The sequence below is a fragment of the Letharia lupina genome (assembly GCF_014066315.1).
Source record: "Letharia lupina isolate WasteWater1 chromosome Unknown contig_2, whole genome shotgun sequence".
NCBI lineage: Eukaryota > Fungi > Ascomycota > Lecanoromycetes > Lecanorales > Parmeliaceae > Letharia > Letharia lupina.
Genome location: NW_023502971.1, coordinates 2,193,011 through 2,212,576, shown reverse-complemented (window position 1 = coordinate 2,212,576; position 19,566 = coordinate 2,193,011). Strand labels below are relative to the sequence as shown.

The following is a 19,566-nucleotide window of genomic DNA, read 5'->3' as shown; positions in this document are numbered from 1 at the left end:
GTGACGGAATCTTGCGTCTCTATTTTTTCCCGATCCTTCGACAGATAGGACTCGAAAGCAAACGGAGGCGTTACTGTTTTCCCAGCCACAGATATGCACCCATGATCTTGGAATGAGAAGAGGCCAAAAGCAAGTACTGGATTGCACTTATCCAAAACAAATAGTACAACTAAACATGGAAAGTGACTATCTACATCACCACACAATCGGTACCCTTACGCGCTCCCCAACTCGAACTTCCCTTCTAGGCCCTCTTTCGGCAAGAACTGGTGCTGTCTATGCGGCGGCTGCTAGACTCTAATCGCCCACGTTCCCAGAATATGGGTGGCGCGGTCATGGACGACGGAAATCTTGGTTCCAAAAAGCTCGTCGTGGCAGTCGCCTCGCCACGCCTCCTGCGGGCATCTTACCATATCATAAGCGTGGCACATCTCATGCAGCAAGGTGCCGAACGTGATCGCCACGGGGTTCTTACCGATCTCGCGCCACTTCCTCGTGAAGATTTCCCCCGCGCTCAACCTGATGTGGCATTGTCCCGTCTTGCAGTGTGCCGCTTCTCCCACCCTCCCATCCGGATTCACGCTCTTGACCCACTGCACCGCGACGTGACCCCGGAGTCGTCCGCCGAAGAAGACACGATCGAGGTCCGCGAAAGCCTTGATCGCGAGGTCGGGACCGAAGAGGAGGTTTTTTTCGGCGTCGTGAACGGCGATGGCTAGCTTCCGGATGATAGCCAGTTCCTCTCGGGGGGGTGCTCTCTTCGCGTCGTTCCAGCGCATGACTTCTTCTGTTGCTTGAATGGCAGTCACGAAGGGGCCTTTGTTTGGTTTTTCGAACACGCCATGGTGGTGGAAGTCAATCTCGCTCTGCGTGCACGGGTAGGACGATCCGCTGTTTTCGCGGAAATGGGTGAGAGCAGATTTATACAGCTTTTTGCTGAACTTTGTCATTGCGTCCTCTGTCTTTTGGTGTCCTTTATCTCGCTCCTTATGTTGGTGTTTCCCGTCGCTGGGCTCTCCTTGACGGTGTTCCTTGTGCCGGTGTTCCTTGGTTCGATGCTCGTCGTGCCCATTTTCGTCACGCCCATGTTCCTTGTGCCGGTGTTCCTTGGGCTCCTTGGGCCGATGTTCCTTGGTTCGATGTTCATCGTGCCCCTGTTCGTCACGCCCATGTTCCTTGTGCCGATGTTCTTTTTGCCCATTCTCCTCATGCTCATGTTCTTTCGGCCGGTGCTCCTTGTGCCGATGTTCTTTATGCCGATTTTCCTCATGCTCATGTTCCTTCGACCGGTGCTCCTTGTGCTGATGCTCTTTTGGCCCATTCTCCTCATGTTCTTTCGGCCGGTGCTCCTTGTGCCGATGTTCTTTATGCTGATTTTCCTCATGCCCATGATCCTTCGGCCGGTGCTCCTTGTGCCGATGCTCTTTTGGCCCATTCTCCTCATGCCCATGTTCTTTCGGCCGGTGCTCCTTGTGCCGATGTTCTTTTTGCCGATGTTCCTCATGCCCATGTTCCTTGTGCCCATGTTCTTTTTGCCGATGTTCCTTGGGCCGATGTTCTCCATGTCGACGTTCTCCATGCCGGTGTCCTCCTTGCGGATATTCTGCATGCTGGGCTTTTTTCTCTTCCACAAACCCATTCACATGCTTTGCGTTACCTTGACCATCCTCGATGCCGCCTCGAGTAGACTGGTGGCACGAACCCTTGTTCATACCTTCAGGGCTGTCCGCAAAATCCCCCATGCCTCCATCCTCGAAGTCGTGTCGAGACATATCTTGATTCGTGTATGGTTCTCTGGGCGTGTAATAGTAGTGGAGTGTTAAATTATATCGAAGGTTTATTCGCGAAGGATAGTTGTTGTGGGGAGAAAATCAAGATAAGATAGAGAAGAAGAGAACATTCCACTACTTCTTTGACTTACAACACGGTCAATAATACAACGCCATTACAAACATTCATTGTACTGGACAATGAAAACCTATATGACTTTCATCGTCGTTATTGAGAGTATTTGTTCGAAAGAACAATGGTTTCATGGCTAGTCTTTTTGTGCGCCGATGTTCCGAAAGGGCTCTTTTGATTCTCGACAATACCAAAAAAGCAGGACATTGCAGAAGGCTGATGGAAGCTTACCTGAATACCCGGTTTCTCTTTCCTCCGCCCCCATCGCACCCAAAGCACAAGTCACATCATCTCGTACTCCTCGTGGGAATCTTTCGATGAATACTCGCTGTTTCTGAACAGATGTCGGTATCCAGAGATTTTCAATGATCGGTGGAGCTACTCCCCGCAATCTTACATCAAATGCAAGGAAAGAGACTCATCTCAATTCAAGATAAGGAGCCTTACCAACCACTCTCCCGCGGACCATACAGTCCTTCTATGAATGTTGGTCTCGCTACCAGCAGCCGCGGGGGAGGACGTCAATTTGCATCAGAGAAGTTGTTGATCTTGTATAGATCCGAGTACACAATTTGCAGCTTTGGGGTTTTAGATGGGGTTTGTACGACGCCGAAAGAGTTATGTATACGATGACAAGTATTGGAGATGAAGGTGGGGTGGGGTTGGGAGGCGAGGCAATTCACTCTCGTTCAAGTCTTGCTTTTTGATTGTCAATTGCTACATAAATCAGTCTTTGAACGCAATACAACAGCTGTTATCCTTCATCACAAGGAGTTGAAATCCAAGTATATCAAACGAGTGACTTGCGGGTGAATAAAGCATACGAGGAACTAAACAGCAACAGCGAAATCAATGCAGACCACGGCCACCCATCACTCAACAGTCCCATCCCCCCATCTGCCGGCCAACCATTCCAGAAAAAGCTTGATTTCGCAGAATCTATCCGCAAAGAGTAACACCAATGCCATCGCCGATCGGACAGTCATGAGGAACGCCATTCGTCGGGTCGGTGAAGACACCGGGGCAAGACGTCGCGGGCGGCGCGCGATGGCTCTGGAAGCAACCCGGATTGGAGCTCGTGAGCGAGAAGCCGTACGGGCCGAAGGGGTTGCCGTTGACCTCGCTGAGGTCGTAGCTGACCTGCCCGGCGCCCGAGTTCGTGTACTCGAGCTGCAGGATCGGCTTCTCGACCTCCCCCGTCACCTTGCCCATCTTGACGGAGCGGCCGTTGTGGGGGGAGACGTAGGTCTCGGCGTAGGTGCCGGTGCGGGCGGCGAGCTCGTGGATGGGGCTGCAGGCGGGGACGCCGTTGTCTTCGCCTCCGCCACAGACGTAGAGGTACACGGGGAAGGCGCAGTGGTTGCGCACGTGCGCTTGGCCGGTGGTGCCGGCGGCGGTGTCGATGTTGGTGACGGGGGTTCCGCCGGCGACGATGGGAGCGGCGGTCACGGCTGTGGCCTTGGTGGCGTCGGCTGGGGCTGGGCCGGAGAGGGAACGGCGAAGTATCCCATGGATACAAGCGTCGCGATGACGGTTGCCGAGAAATGCAATTTTTGGTATGGTGGTCAGGTTTTTGAGGTTAAGGGAATGTGGGGTTTGAGGAGTGGTGAAGGAGAGGCTTTGACGGTCGAAGCTGGCTTCATGGAGACTGGGTGAATATCTAATGAGTGCTTGAGACGGTTGCTGGCTGGGAAAGATTTGGGGAATTATTGAGCCTTATATAGACGGTAATTACGCACGAGACTAGGTCTGAAAGGCTTTGGCAAGTTCGAGCTAGAATGAAATGAGATGATCCAAACGCGAAACTTCTCAGCCAGGAGCTAGGCCTTGAAGACATGCGAATCTTTAGCTGGGTCTCCTAGCACAGCGTGTATCATGTCTGACGGCGATGTGCAGTCTAATCCAGTCGAGGTGTGAATAAAGCAATGTTGATAATTGGATCCTCCACTTGATCGCTATCCTGGGCCACTACTTCGGCGATTGGGACGTAGATGCTAAAGCAAAAAAACGTAAGGATCATGGCGCAGCCTTTATTTGTGCACTGAGTACGATCCAACATAGTTTCATTATGTCTCATTCTTTCTCGGGGGCCGATTCTTTCTCGAGAGCAAAACAATAGTCAAATATGAGCCCAAGTCTCCGTCACTGGGAGCATATCCTGTAAGATGGTTTGATATATTACGGAAACCCAACGAGCTGTGGAGACTCTTTTGTGGCACAAGCACAAGCCAAGTAGGTAAGGTCATTGTACAAACGAGGTCCTGGCTGAGACAAGAAACGACGAGAACCACCAAACCAAGAAAGCTCATTGGGCGAGGCAGGGAAAATGTTTTGCGTGGTTGAATCAGTAGGGCGTTTACTGACCGTTCATCCATTCTAGTAGAACACAAGCCTCAGCCGCTCCAGAACGACCATGTAACCTCTTCAGCCCAAGATTATTTCACACAGACCTGGCGAATTCACCGATATCGAGCTTTAGAGAAGAGAACCCGCAGACGTCTGGGAGATTTTGTACAAAACAAGGATGAGGCGTCGTCGTGCAACGTCGGACGTCTTTCTACACATCGTGCCAAATAGTCCTAGCCATGTGTGGAGACCAACCTTTTCATCCACTATCGCTTTTCGTCCGGAATATGAGATTATCGTAGAAGTGAGATGTTGGTGGAGTGAAACTATATCGACATGCTCTCCAAAGCCTAGGGTGCGGCCGAGACATTGGACCGAGCAGATCCAAGGCTAGGACGTACTTTGTAGTCAGTCCTCGTTCACTTGAGAGCGTGACGTGACTACCCTCGAGGGTTCGCTATTGTCAGACTTGGCGAGCACTGTTGTATTGAGCAATTCGCGACATGCCTTGTGTTTGATAGTTTGTCGGCTCCGATTAGGGTTACTCGTACGGTCGGCTGTGCTGATTCTAGTCCTAACGTTAACCGTCCCTAAGCCGCTAGCATCGATCTGAATCCTTATAGTCCGGCCTAATGCTAAGGAATCAAAGAAATTGTAACATACGTACGCAAAGATGATAAGATACAAGCTCGAAGACTTGACTAACATGAGGGTTCAACTGTATACTTGTGAGAAAGCCTGGTAATTTCAACGAATCAACACGTGGGTTTTCATGTGGTAGTTAGGGCCCTAGGGCGGCGGTTCGTGCTGCAAACATGTCGGTCTGAGGTCTTTAAGCGAGGCTCAGATCTCAGCCCCGGTACAAATACCTGATCATTTATGCGAGATGTTCGTTTCAGGCCCAAGGTAGACCTCTCCACCACCCTCGACCCTCAACTTTCAACACCTACGTAACCGACCGAGGAGTGCAGCAGGCGCGATATATGCAGATACAACTGACCTGGTCGACAGATCTAACAAGCTTGCTGAGACAACGACAATCCCCCGTTGGAAAGTAATGTATATTAGACCTATGTTGTAGAAAAATTGCGCTCGCGAAATACTCTGCGTTTGTCAGTGGGGATCAAGCGCATCTTTCGCGACAAGCGTCGGGTCGTGCTGTAAGTGCTGTTGTATTGGAGCCGCTACGGCGCTACCGAAAGAAGCAGAAGCAGAATCATCAAGCGTAGGGGCGAGAAGCGAGGCTCAAGTATCAACTCTTGTCACGCGCTGCCAGCGCGAACGTTGTTTCCTCCCGGGTGTCCTTCTTGCAACATGTTTGTTTCAGGCGCAGAACTTTCCTTGCCGGGAGTCATCATATACGCGCGGGGCTGTGCGATCCGCTTCAAAGGCTTCGCGAAGGAGGAATGCCATGTATGCATCTTACCTTTCCTTTCGCCAATCTACACTTCTATAAGATTCGTTGATTTCCCACGATGGTTACTCTGCGCCTGATCACTGCTCTATCAGGCATCTGTTTTTCTTCCGCGGCAGTGCTACAGCCTGCACAGTCTCTCGCACAAGCAAATCCAGCGACTGTTCCAGCTTTGCCGGCCGAAGTCCTCAACCAAAAGACAACAAACGGGTCCTTAATTGTTCTTCCACAACCTAGACCTCCTGAGCGATGGAATACGGCTTCCCTTTCACCTATCAACCTGACGGCCCCTATCCGATTCAATTGCGTGTGCGACGAAAGCCGGTTTGGCCGAGACCTCAATCCACGAAGCTGCCTGGACGCATGGACACACATCCCAGCGATAGAAAGGGAGTTGAGTTTCGGGCCTCGCAGGAGAACGGACCGTGATCCCACGTATGACGTCTACCTTCCGAAGCGGTATCTGAGCTGTAGGTATTTCGCAATCTCAATCCCCATCAATCGAGAAGCTAAAGACTCTAAGCGGATGGGACCTGCGCGATCGAGCCCAGAGTCAGACCAGGCATGATGTCTGCGAGAGCGAAGCCAACGGATGCCGGGCTGGCAGCCCTGGGGATCATTCGGCACTGCGCTTCTGATGGCGTTCCACCGACTGGAGGGTTCGCGTATAATTTTGGTAAGGGAAAATGTTGTGTTGTTCTTCAGATTTGGTAATGCGACTATGCTGAACAAGGTGATCAGGAGGAGACAACAATCTCGGAGTAGCCGTAAAGCTGTTCAAATCTGAAGTGGAGTGTGGGACCGGGACGTTTTCCCCAAGCTTCCTACAGTCCTGCAATAGCCTCGCAGATCGTATGCCTACTACCGCGACAAATAGTACCTTTGGGTCGAGTTGGACCCACCCGCAATACAAGACGCCTCTCGATTGGAAGTCTCCCGGTAAGTATCCATGATTACCTGGACCGACAGGCTATCCTGACCGCTGTACAGACGGGGTGTGTCATGCACGCATCAACGTGAGATCGACGCAGGTGAGGAAAGGGAGCTGGTATAGATTGTGGGAGGCTGTCGTTGCAATCAATGCCGTGTGTATCTCGGTGGGGAAGGGAGGGATCTGGCATGGTCTTAGTACGTCAGAGCAGAGGCCTTCGATGGTCGATTGTGGCTTACACACGCTTTGAAGGTGATGACGATGATCTCTCGATTTCAGTTTGGGCCGAGGACCCGTTGTCCGCATCGGCATACGGCAATGTGAGCCTCGTATCTACTTCGTGATAGATCGGGGGAGAGACGTTCACCGATCACGGAACCGGATTTTGTGTTCTGGAGGCGGTATTGGACCGTGTCGTAACCTCGGTGCGGTAACAGCTGTTCTGGTGCATGAGGGCGATTCTTCGACGCATTCAAGGCGGGCGCGATTGCAAGTCTCAAAGGTCGCAGAAATTCGTGTTGTGGAACCCTTTCATACCATGGACAGCAGTAGTAAATAAATATGACCAAGCTTTTGAGCGAGACGAGCACAAAGCCACTCCACAAACTTGTGCATTGAATCGACCGTCACCGATCTCGCTTCGATTTCTCCTCGGCTAGTCACGATAACAAAGCGAAGCAAGTCTTTGATAATGGCACCTTCAGAAAGACACACATCTTCTCGAAGGCTGCAGTGAGTCGCAATACCAGCAACAGTAACGCACTCATCCGTATCTCGCCCCAAACGCATGTTCTATTCGACAGATCTAAGAGCCATGCAGGGGTCACAAAAGATCCTATCGGAGACTTCCGCGTTGACATGATTCGCCCACCTGTCCAAGTATTCCTCTCCGAGCGTTGGTTGTTTCAGGAGTCTCGGATACCGAGGCAGGGTATCGCCAGTACAGCTTCTCCAACTGCGAGCGTTGTTTGGGATCGGCTTTGGAGCTTGCTCTCTCGTGTCTCATTCCGTATTGTGAGATGACAAGAATTCGATGTCTGCCTGCTCTGCTGAAGGAATATCACTGCATCTAATGTTCACTTACATACGGCCACAGACATTCCGTAACCTCCTTCCAAATTTCCTGTGACCGGGTGGTGATTCGTAGAGTCGGTTCAAGAAAACAAAAGGGCGGCAGAAGAACTGGGGAGCCGGAAAGGTTGGCCTTTGAGTGAACAAACCATCGAAAGCAACAGTCCTTATCGCGATCACTCAACGAACACAACCGAACACCTCATCCAACGCAGAAGACACATCAAGTGCACGCTCGTCGCTGAAAGCCACCAGAAGCACGCCTCGTAAAACTCCGCACCCGTCTAAAGATCCATCTCCAACCAAGACGCGCAAAAAGCCCTCAGTGTAACATCTCAGCCCGGACCGAATCCATCCTTCCCCCCCTCCCTCTCACCGAGTGCGCCATCCCTGGATATCTCCTCCCCGCATCTCCTCCCTACCTATTCCAAGTCATCAAACCGCCGAAAACCCTCACCGACCTCGAAGCCAAGACAATCCACATCCGTCCGATAACATCTCTCTGCCAAACAAAAAAAGAAAAAAAAAAAAAAAGGCCCAGCGTCATGTATTCATAAGCCCGCGTATCCCCGACACATCCTGAAACCGTCTTCCACCCCCCACGAACCCCCGTCGAGAGTAACTGGCTTCCCGTCCATTGATTGTATGGCTCTCTCCGCGCAAGCCGGTTCCCGCCCCCTCCGCGTCCGTGCTTGCTATGGATGTCTAAGGATACGGGAGGTATCGAAACGCAAACCATATGGTCGAGGCTGAGCTGCGGATCGATCCTGGAGGGTTCGCGGCCGCTAACCTGTGGCACTTTCACACGCTATGTACCAATTTTGGAAAAGCAGCCCGCTGGGGCGTTTGAGGGGGGAGGAAATGTCGCGGGGCTTTTTTGATCTTGACGGATATCTATTGCTTGATGAAGGGTGAGCGTGGAGGAGGGAAGTGGGGGACGGATGTAAAGAGCAACACGATAAAACGTCCGAGGAAGAATAGATTTAGAGCCAGGAGCGATGATTTTGTTTGTCTATGGATGCGGTCAAGTTTTCGCGACATGACATATGGGTCGGCAGTGCTCTGGAAGAATGGATTGTCATGTGAACGGTGGCGAAAATCTATCTAAAGATGCAGACGGGGGTTCCAAAAAAAACTCGATGATGCACAGTATCAAGCCCAATTCGACTCACGAGAGGCCGTAATTCATTCGAAATGGTTGACCGTTCTGCTCAGTGTCCCCCACGTCATCGCAAAGGGGAGTCATACCTCCTGACTCTACTGCCTACCGCCTTCTAGGACGCCCTCACATGCTTCCAAGTTCCTGGCCGCGGGTCTCTACATCATTCTTCGTAAATTTCGACTGAGTATGGCCTATCACCCAGCGAATCATCAGCCCAAGCACCTCTGAACGAGTCCAATTTGCTCACCTGTGGCACCGTCCTGCTTGCCAATTTTCCTCAGCGTCAGGCCGACACCCTCATAGATCAGCACTATGGCGATCTCCTCCAACAGCGCCATACACAGCAAAATGGTGACGCTCCCACTGAGGGAGCTGAAGTTCGAAACGTCCCCGAAATTGTAGACGGAAGAATATATCAGTCTGACGAGGAGCAGCGGCAGCGACACCGCAACGGCAAGCAGGATTCTTTTCTCGCCCGGTTCGGCATGCGAGATGGACGAGGATAGAATGGCCGTGGTTGCTAGGATGGCGACGAAAGAAGCGATAAAGAGTCCGAGGCCGACTTTGGTCAGCGTCTGCGGAACGTAACGACCGGTCTTGTGGTAATCATTGCCGGAGTCCACGCCACCGACGATACTGAGGATGATACCCACAGTGTTGAGCAGTTCGGCAAGCTGTAGATGTCGCACGGTGACGAGCGTCTGGTGGAATTTGTTGATGCTCTCTGTGATTCGGCTCAACAGGCTGCACAGAAAGTGGACTTAGCAATTTTGGTTCAGGGCAATGATTGAGATAAATAAGTCTGTAGAGCAGAATGGGCTCTCGACGCCGGACGCGTCTCCCACTCCTTGGAAACCGGATAAGTCTTTGTAAAGAATGTACTTACCCAAAAGCCACCAGCTCAAGAGGGGAGACGGCGATACCGATGAGAACGGTATAGCCGACGTATAGGGACGCATTTCTTGGCTGATTGATAGTAGCGAGCTGGAAGCATGCGCAGAGGAAGCGAGCTAGGGTGAAGATGATCATGAAGCGCCAGCCGGCGGATCTCCTGAAGCCATGGCGGATAGTGAGGAGGATTGCAACCGCGAGCGCTGGGAGGTAGAAGATCAAGAGGAGGATAGACACGCCGCTGCGATAGTCGACCGCCATCTTACCGGTAACTCAGGGATGGATCGAGAAGAGGTCTGAAGATGGTCGTGGGAGCTCGGAGAGTTTATAAGACAACAGAAGATATCACTCAGCGAAGACCAGCGCGACAACTTCTCTGACAGTAGCGAAGAATATATAACCATGATTGACAGACGGCGACGACAAATTATATACACCGAACTACACGGCTCGGTTACCTGCCATTCGGCTGCGCCTTCAGCTACTTGTGGGGGCAGGACGGACTCCTTGCACGGTAGGCAATTTGCCCAGGAAAACGTGATGTCTAATTGTGCCACGCACTCAGCCCGTTTCCTCGCTAATTGGCTTCATCGTCGGCGTTTCAAAGCAGTTTTGCCAAAACATCGCCTTGAGGATGTGAGAGATCTTCATCAATACAAAAGCCGGATTCGACTGCTCAAATGGTTGAAGCATCTTCCTTTGATGCAGAGTTGGGCTCCATATCAAGGATGCAAGAGATTTGATGTTGGATGGTAAATCCCTGTTGCATATAAAGAGTATGGTTAAGCATGTTGGCACTCAGCTCGCCAATTTTCCAATCTCTAGGCAAATGCGGGGTCAAATTCCCCGTCGCCAACGCCCTTCGCACAGCTTTCCTCGTCTGTACTAGCCTTAGCCTTGGCCCACGAGCCTTACTACTCTGGCTTTAGCTTGTTTCGCTTCCAGGACCCTCGAGCATACTCAACCTGGTTCATTGGAAAGCCCTACTCTAGGTATTCAGGCGCGGATCGAAGATTCAACGCTGTGGGCACTGGACATGATTTGTAGGATAGACTTTTTGCCGGTAGCTCCCGTGGTTGAGTGGCAATTAGCACCACCCTAGTTCCAGGCCCATCAACGCTTAGACAGTTTGACAGAAGTCACGTCGGTTGCACCTGTCGATCATTTGACTTAGGTACCAACGAATGGTCTTCCGTCTGTCTTAGATTACACAGATAGTGTAAAGTAGAGTATCGCTGTTTGAACTGGCTTAGATACGGCTGAGTACATGCAGACAAGCTGAGCTCGACGTTCTTTTTCATCAAGCAAGTAAAAAGTAGACCTCGATGGCATTATCTCTCGTGATTTATCAACAAGTCCACACGATCTCATACTTTTCTTCCCGGGAATTCTTTTGCTCTCAGAACCATGTATCATCAATACCAACACTGACGCTCACGAAGCTCAACCTCATATATCATGGCTACACTGCAGTTTTCCGAAAGGGGGGGAGAATCCCCCATCGATTCTTTACCGGAATAAACATCTCCTGAACAACATCGTCGATGGGATGGCCCAGACAAGACCGTCGGCGATATACGCAGAAGTTCCTCGATCCTCTGACAGCTATGAGGATGGTTATCGCAAGGTCACTTACGGCGCACTTGCCAACGCTGTTAATGGCGTAGCTTGGTCACTGAAAGGGATGCTCGGTGAAGGTCAAAATCACCAGACCTTGGCATACAATGGTCCCAATGAACTGGGGATATGTGATGATGATCTTAGGTGCTGTGAAGGCCGGATGTAAGGTTGGTGCACGGCTTGATAAGTCAACAGCGTGCTTACAAAAGACCCTTTCGTAGCTACTGCTCGTATTTCCGCGCAACACGGCCGCTGACCATATCAGCTTATTCGATGCAACCGGGTGTCGAGTCTTGCTGACACCTCCCGCACCGCATTCGCTGACAGTGAAAGGTATTCTGAAGGCGCGTCCACTTCAAGTACTCGACAGCCCACGCCTAGATTAGTTACTTACCACTGCTTATCCTCACTACCCTTTCCGTAACAGCTTTGCGGAGGCACGGAATGAGCCCTTGGTCGTCGTTCATACGTCAGGTACAACAGCAGTGCCGAAACCAATTGTCTATTCCCACGATTTCGCCGCCAGCTATATCCAATGGAGCCAACTAGAACCACCTCCGGGTTTCGAAACCCAGGTCTCGCTTTGTCAGTCGAACCGCTTCTTCGTCACGCTGCCATTCTCCCACGTGAGTGTTCAAGAAATTGTTTCCCACATGCCTTCAGAACCACGACCCTTTCCTCTATAGAGCATCCGACTTATGATAATGGACAGGCTGGAAACCTATTTGCTACTTTGTTCGACGCAATCGCTAACCAAACGACCGTTATCACACCACTGGCAGCAGTCACGCCTTCCGCTCGATCGGTTGTTGACGGTCTCAAACACGTAAAAGCAGACGCACTAATCCTTGCGCCACCGTTTCTGGAACAGATCGCGAAAAGCCCTGATATGGTAGTTTTCATCGCAAGCAACATTGAAACAGTGACGTATGCGGGCGGAGATGTTTCGCAATGGTCCGGCGATGCTCTTGCTTCCAAATCAAGCTCTCTAACTTCAACGGCTCCACTGAGACAGGCAGCTTTCCCATGCTTCGACCATCAGGAAAATACCCTTCTGAGGACTGGAAATATATTCACCCTCATCCAGCGGCTGGAATTGAATTCCGACCTTCACTGCACGGACGATCCGAGGCCTTCATAGTCAAAAATACCGTGTCGGAGAACGAACAGCCAGTTTTCAAGCTATTCCCGCATCTCCAAGAGTACCCGACTAAAGATCTGTGGGCGCCTCACCCCTCAAAAAGGATCTTTGGGCATACCGTGGCAGGGCAGACGACACTATTCTTTTTAAGCAAGGCTACATGTGCAATCAAATCTCCATGGAACAGCATGTATCGCAACACTCGGAGGTACGAGCGGTGTTGATGGCTGGGACAGGCAGATCTCAACCAGCACTCATCATCGAGCGGGCAGGTGATCAGCCTCTTTCATCGCCTGCAGAACAAGAACTCACTGAGCGGATCTGGCCAATCATCGAAGAAGCCAACCGGACGTACAAAATGGGCACCCGAGTCTCCAAGTCGCATATCCTGGATACCAATCTGCTGCAGCCTATGCGGCGCGCTGGCAAAGGGACGGTACAACGGTGCCCAACTTTAGAGCTTTACAAAGATGCACTGGATGCACTTTATGCGCGCGAAGGCGACATAGTACCAGGAAACGAATTGGTTCTACCGAGCTTCAATCCCAAGGAACAATGAGAGGTATTCAAGGCTTGCCGTGCAGGGGCCTTGTTTATTTCCAATTCGAAGAAAGCCCGCGGCTAGGTATGGCGTGAATTGGATGATTCAAGTTCCCCCGGATCATTTTTTGTATGACTAGGACCAGCCGCCGAGAATCTTTAGCCGTATACTAGCTCCAATAGACGAATTCACCGAGCTAGGAAGCACGTGACTTGTAACATGCTCCATCGTCGCGCGAAAGACAACAATGATGACTAGAGCAGGGACTCCACAGCTGGACGACCTGTGAAATGTCGTATGATCTTCTGCTTGTCCCTCATCAGGCTCTCAACTTCCTCCTCAGTGAGGTGCGTGAGATTCTCGACACGGAGACAGCGTGTGGGCAGGCTTCCGAGTTCCGGGAATATTCACTTCGCTGTGACTGGCGCGCCTTGCACAAACCGTGAGCACGTGTCTGCCCAAGGATGATAGCATTTGATAGAATGAGGGTGGTCCGGGACCACCATGGGCCAATTGTGTGGCATAAGCTCATACTCGTCCGATACCACAGGCACGCCTTGTCTGGCAGCAAGCTGAGCTACTACATTTCCCCGTCGACAATTCGGTCGTTGCTCCCAATTTTCATACATATAGGGGGCACACCATTCCAGCTCTTTGAAGCCATAGGGCATACGAAGGGGTGGTACAGCATGGAAATTTCGCAGTAGTAATTTCCCCAAGGAGGCTTGGGAGACCATACATCGTTGGTGGGAGAGTCCGCATCGTAGTCAGGTGGATCATCAGGAACGATACCGTAGTCGGATCTGCCGCCTAAGATGGCAATGTGTTGTGCTGGTTGTCCATACTAGGGGATTGGAATGCGAGTCCCGCTGGCATCGGTAGCTCTACAATGTTCCCATGAGATCGAAATGGTGGGGTGTCCGCCTCGCTGCTTTTGGGCGCTGGAAGCGGAGAAATGACCTGTATGATTGATAATGCGAGCTCAGCACCGTTACTATCTCCGGCGAGAAGAATGTGCCGAGCGCGAGTGATCCGGAGGTTTATCTCAGATCTTGGCGCAGGAGTCTTGGCGTGCAGAGCGGTGCGTGCAGATCTTCATGTGAGCAATATTACGGTCAGCACCCAAAGTCCTGCATATACAATCGCGGCCGCATCGGTACCTAGTTCATTGGAAAGGCTCATTCAGCAGCGCATAGGAGACTTCACACCTAGACAGCATGACAGAAATCTCATCGATTGCACCTGTTGATCATTTGGCGTACATGCGCTACGCTCTCTCACTCGCCAAGAAAGCCCCACGGAAGCCAACGAATTTCTGCGTCGGAGCGATCCTGGTCGACGAAGTCGCAAATGCCATCTTGTCCACTGGCTACACCATGGAGCTCCCGGGCAATACCCACGCCGAGCAGTGCTGTCTTGCCAAGATGGAGACAAGTGAACTGCCGGAGACTGGAGTCGCAGCGCAGAAGCTCGTCCTGTATACCACGATGGAACCCTGCAACAAGAGGGCGAGTGGAAACGTGCCATGCACCGATACGATTCTGAAGACTGGTGGGATCAAAGTCGTCTACGTAGGCGTGAAGGAGCCGGAGAAGTTCGTTGGAGGGAACGTTGGTAGAGCAAAGCTGGAGGAAGCGGGGGTTGAATATGTTCATGTGTCCGGCCTCGAAGCGGAGATCCTAGAAGTCGCAACAGCAGGCCACGAAAAACGATGAACGATTTCTCCTCCAAGAATCGAGGGCCAAGGCTCGTGGGTGACGGTCACGTGCGAACTCGTTCAAGGCCTCGCCTCAGGGCTGACCATAGGATAGCCCGCTAAGCGAATCTGAATGCTTAATAAGCTCGTTTGCTCCACGAATTAGATCTCTCTCTACAGTACTTGCAGATCAGGGAGACGTCCAGCGGGAACATCCGTCTCTAGTGTACGAATACGGTACGGTGTTCATCCGCAATGATGATGCAATGGGTTGCGTAGATTCGGGTCGCCATCAACTCATAACAAAGCAGCTCCCTCATCTTCTTCCAAGCTCTTCTTTGAATCTTCAAAGAACATCTATGCGTCTTCCCATCTCTCCCACCACTTTTCAGAGAACCATCAAGGCCTCGACATTACCAAGTCAACTCACCAACCGAATATATCCTTTCTCTTCCAATCAATCACGCAACATGTCTTCAGGTATGCTACCTACATTCTCACCACGACTGAACACTCTCATCTGACCAATCCTGCAGGTACAAGCGACTTGAACATTGAGAATACCAACATCAAGACTGCCAGCGGCGTCAGTCTCGATGAACACAAGAAGACGCTTGTTGGAAGTGTGCTAGACGTAAGTGTCGATTGCTGAACATCAGATGTCCCACGGAAGCCTGACGATACCCAGCTGTTCGCAGGTCGGCCATCGCTGAAGAAGCTTCAATTATGGGATGATAACGGTGTCTTCCAAGACCCTATCACCATAGCTGAAGGTCGCAAGCAATACGAAGCTCAATGGTATGGCCTCCAGGCTGCCTTCTCGGAAATCGAGCGCCTCCACCACGAGGTCACCTCCGGCGGCAACCCTATCACTATGGACCTGCGTACCCGCTACGTCGTAAAGGGCATCGGCAAAGAGCAGACCATCGACAGCAAGATCAACATCTTTCACGACAAGGATACAGGCAAGATCACAAAGGTCGAGGACAAGTGGGATGGCAAGCTCCCTGATAGCTCCCTCATGAATGTAAGTATCGATCAGCTTGCAAACCCCTGGTGGTGGTTGCATTATTACGAAGGGTGGTTGTTCTGGGGTTGGTCCTTCACTTGGAATACTTGGGTGTGGCAGGTTTGTGCTGCCGCCAGTGATATGATGAGGTTCAGTACACGCCTTGACATACATCTGCTGACATCGGCTTCCCTTAGGCTTTCCGCAAGATCAACGCTGTGACCGTGCCGAAGGTGGTTGGAGTGCCAAAGTCGGATGAAGAGGACGCGAAATTGGGCAACCAGTGATTCTGAATTCATTGTCTTGTTCCTTAGCGAGCATTGTGTAATATCAATAGAAATGGCAAAAGCGCTCATGTTTATACGGAAATGATCCTTCACCCAATTGTCGTTGAGGCCGCAGTATTCAACTCGTGGTTCTCGTTTACCTCGTATAGCAATCTCTGTTTTCTGTCTCTACTTACGAAGCATGCGAACATGAAGGCGGCACGACCTAACGTCCGGGGGCGAGAGGACCTCGAGCTACTAAAGACGCAGGTGAAGTTACTTCGATACATCCGCACTAACCCTGCTGACGGAGGTAGCAGCGGGAATCCGAATTTCTCTTCCAAGAAAATATCAGAATGAAAAGACTTGACCATACGAGAGATAACCCTCTGCACCCATAGCCTTTGCTGGACCAAAACGACGCTCCTGCACGTTTCAATTGCAATGTCCTCTCCATCAACCGTCGTGTTGACAAGTGCCAACTCCGGCATCGGCTACGCAGCGTCCAAAGTCATCACCCCTGCCTCGGCAAACCACCACACCATAAAAGCAAGCCGCTCCATAGAAAAAGGCAACGCAGCCAGCTCCGCCGTCTCAGAGACCGGCATCAAAGGCACAACATCCAGCATCCAGCCCGACGTCACCGACGCATCATCCGTCGCCGCGGCCATCCAGCGGGTTGAAAGCGAACACGGCCGTACGGACGTACCGGTGAACAACGCAGGCATACACTCGCAAGCCGCGACCCCCAAGGACCCAACTCGAAAACACCTTCGACACCAACGTCATCGGCGCGGCTCCCCGTCGCGGAAGCGTTTACGCCCCCCTTTTTGCTGGATTCGGCGAATCCGTACCCGCTTCGCATCAGCGGCGGGCTCGGCTCTGTGTATGACCCCGTGGGCAGACCGGCGACGGTTTCGATTCCGGGCGTGACGCTCGGGCGTACGGGATGAGCAAAGGGGCGCTGGATATGCTCGTGGTGTTGGATGGCACGGTGCTGGGGCAGCAGGGGGTGAAGGGTTTCGCCGGTTGTCCCGGTCTGGTGGAGTTGAATTTGGGGGGCGAGGGCGAAGAGGAGGGGAGTGCGGGGGGGAAGGTGGGGGATGTGGAGGTGTCGGGGCGGACGATTCTGCGGGATCTTGGAGGGTGAGAAGGATGCGGAGGTGGGGACGTTTGTGGATGAGGATTGAGTTGTTCCTTGGAGAGAGGGGAGAGAAGGGGAAATTGGTGAGAGGAAGGAGTGATTTCTTAGCGAATGGCATCTCGGTTGGTTCATCGATTACGAGTTCTCTCCCTACGAGCTTCATTCTACCGTGAAGGTTCAGGTGCCACCGCCCCCATTGGACTGATCCCGCAGAACCGATGAGCCGCCCAGGGAGCTAAGTCTTGAATGCAAGAAGCTTAACATCACGTCCTAACGGTCCTGGACCGGTTGGACTGGTCAGCCACCTGCTGTCGCTGGACAGGAAGGGGTCAAACGTTAGATATTTCGCTTTACCTCGTCCAAGTGGAGAACCAATCAAGAGTATCTCTTCAGTGCTGGGATATGTCCTTGACATACCGCGTTTCAATCGCGTGCGAAAGCAAGAACCCTCTATGCTGACAGATATCGACGCTCGTAACGATCGAGATTCGCTTTGTGAACAGTGGCGATTAAAGATCCGAGCCTCAGGGAGCGTCTCGACGGGAAACAAGGGGATCGCCGAAGGCATCGACACCCCATGCGCCAAAACTGCAGACCGCACTCATACCCGTTTTGGACCGGGAATCACATCTCTGCTTGCAAACTCCAGATCCGGTCAGAGTTACTAAAAGCCATGGTAGGATGGATCTTTGGCGCTGAGATCATCATGGCGAGGCCGCATTCCAGCCCTTTCCTATAACGAGCGCTAGGCGATTTGGTCTGCAGTAAGGCGAGTAGCTTCCTGTCCGTCCTCTTGTGCTTTAGATTTTGGGAAGGGATGGTCAACCGTAAAAGCCGAAAGTGCTACTGATCCAGGCTCCGAAGTGGATCATGATAAAAAGACTTTCTGTGTCCGCTCTGTAAAACGTAAACGAGTCCAGCGACCGCATGCTCAAATTAGATCCTCGAAAACATTGGGATCAAGATGCAGCTTTTTATGTTGCGTCTCCTTTTGGCATTGGTTGCGTTTGTACCTTCTGCCCTCTGTCAAAACCCTCTCACCACTACTCTTGTCTTTTGCTCGACGTCTTCTCAATTCACACCAACGTAAGCATCCTCCCTGAGCCAAGTGCTCTCTTCTCCTACCCTACCCTAGTGCGAGCCACAGGACACATTCAGGAAGAAAGCGAACCTGCCTCCCTTGACTCATATCTTGGCCAAAAAGACTTACCCGGAATCCCGTCATCCGGTCCCCCAAGTGCAATGTCAGCGCAACTTCAATAACCATAGCGCCAGTCTTCCACTCGTGACACCGATGACAAATACGAGAACAGAGATATTGTCGTACCGTCAGGGGGACCATCCCAAGCTCTGTAACAGAATCCCGGAGTCTTACGGATGAACAGGGGAATACTACGCTCGCCAACCCAGCCGTCGTCTTCAGTCAGCAATACTCTTCGTTTTCCATCCGGGCCAATCCACGCCCACCGTTTAGTGACTAGGTGAAGGCAGAGGTTGCGAAAGTATCGCCTCGCCTCGCCCCATTCGAACCGATCAACACAATCCTTCGAGCGGAGAGCCATTGGAAGCTTCATTCCAGCTTTAGCTGTTTCTTGTTCCCCGTCTCCGTACCCCATCGCCGCCTTGACCTTTTCCCGTCATCACCCTGAATGAATGGCATCCACTCCGGCACTGGTCCTGCCCGTCCACCTCCGCCGCGTCTTCGCGGTTCTAATATTGAGGGTCCTAGTGATACCGGACAGGGCATTTTTCATTTGATTTAACACGTGAATGGCACCTGGTGGAGAAGAGGGGGTGCAAACGCTGTGCCGTGGTCTCTCCCCCCCAACGCCAGTCTACATCGCGACAGACGTCTTTGGTGCGGAGTCGAAGACGACGGCCAAGGTATCCAAGTCGTGGTTCCCTACCAAGGACCTCCCTCAACGCTTCAGCAACAACGTCGCCTCTCCCCCAACGCGATATCGCTTTCCCAGAAACATGCTCGGTCCTAGCTCCGTCTCATAGCGAGCACGCTAAACTAACCTTTGGCGAAATCGAGTAGTCCAGGATATCGATCGATCCGCACGTGACGGATCACAAGAAGAGCGCCTCCTCTCTCTCGCCAACGGATACACAGCCAGCCAGCCAGCTGTGCACGGTCATGAAATATCCGCGGTAGGGAAGATCGAAGAAGTGCCTAAGTGCCACTGGCGCCGGCGGACCAACAGCGATGGATGCTCGTGATCCCCGTATTCTCGCACATAGACGCAATGAGCCGAGGCTTCCATGGCGGGGTTCTGACGTCCGTCGACGTGGCTCTAGACGGCGTGTGCCTGATACCATCGAGAGTTGTTGAAGGAGAAGAGAAGGTACTTCGACCGTGAAAAATACTACTGCTGCTGCTTCTTTATGGGTCTGGAGGAGGGCTAGGCCATTGATGACGGTAGGGTCGA

At 52.0% G+C, this 19,566-nt stretch overlaps 7 protein-coding genes across 7 annotated transcripts; 5 read left to right on the top strand and 2 right to left on the bottom strand.

Moving 5' to 3' along the window:
- Positions 1–215: 215 nt before the first annotated feature.
- HO133_004707 (uncharacterized protein) lies at positions 216–1,772 on the bottom strand (the record flags this gene model as incomplete). Its single annotated transcript, XM_037295621.1, has 2 exons — positions 216–266; positions 411–1,772. The coding sequence occupies 2 exons, from the start codon at positions 1,770–1,772 to the stop codon at positions 216–218; spliced, it is 1,413 nt and encodes a 470-aa protein (XP_037157622.1).
- A 982-nt stretch (positions 1,773–2,754) lies between these two features.
- Positions 2,755–3,558, top strand: HO133_004706 (uncharacterized protein; the record flags this gene model as incomplete). Its single annotated transcript, XM_037295620.1, has 1 exon — positions 2,755–3,558. One exon carries the CDS (start codon positions 2,755–2,757, stop codon positions 3,556–3,558), a length of 804 nt encoding a protein of 267 aa, XP_037157621.1.
- A 5,391-nt stretch (positions 3,559–8,949) lies between these two features.
- HO133_004705 (uncharacterized protein) lies at positions 8,950–9,978 on the bottom strand (the record flags this gene model as incomplete). Its single annotated transcript, XM_037295619.1, has 3 exons — positions 8,950–9,017; positions 9,074–9,570; positions 9,713–9,978. 3 exons carry the CDS (start codon positions 9,976–9,978, stop codon positions 8,950–8,952), a joined length of 831 nt encoding a protein of 276 aa, XP_037157620.1.
- Positions 9,979–11,266: 1,288 nt separating this feature from the next.
- On the top strand, positions 11,267–13,037 carry HO133_004704 (uncharacterized protein; the record flags this gene model as incomplete). Its single annotated transcript, XM_037295618.1, has 3 exons — positions 11,267–11,481; positions 12,001–12,264; positions 12,554–13,037. 3 exons carry the CDS (start codon positions 11,267–11,269, stop codon positions 13,035–13,037), a joined length of 963 nt encoding a protein of 320 aa, XP_037157619.1.
- A 1,199-nt stretch (positions 13,038–14,236) lies between these two features.
- Positions 14,237–14,734, top strand: HO133_004703 (uncharacterized protein; the record flags this gene model as incomplete). The annotated part of the gene is made up of 1 exon (XM_037295617.1): positions 14,237–14,734. One exon carries the CDS (start codon positions 14,237–14,239, stop codon positions 14,732–14,734), a length of 498 nt encoding a protein of 165 aa, XP_037157618.1.
- A 451-nt stretch (positions 14,735–15,185) lies between these two features.
- Positions 15,186–16,011, top strand: HO133_004702 (uncharacterized protein; the record flags this gene model as incomplete). Its single annotated transcript, XM_037295616.1, has 4 exons — positions 15,186–15,195; positions 15,252–15,349; positions 15,404–15,742; positions 15,922–16,011. 4 exons carry the CDS (start codon positions 15,186–15,188, stop codon positions 16,009–16,011), a joined length of 537 nt encoding a protein of 178 aa, XP_037157617.1.
- Positions 16,012–16,434: 423 nt separating this feature from the next.
- Positions 16,435–17,140, top strand: HO133_004701 (uncharacterized protein; the record flags this gene model as incomplete). The annotated part of the gene is given in 3 exon segments (XM_037295615.1): positions 16,435–16,701; positions 16,715–16,876; positions 16,895–17,140. The coding sequence occupies 3 exon segments, from the start codon at positions 16,435–16,437 to the stop codon at positions 17,138–17,140; spliced, it is 675 nt and encodes a 224-aa protein (XP_037157616.1).
- Between the last annotated feature and the right edge of the window lie 2,426 nt (positions 17,141–19,566).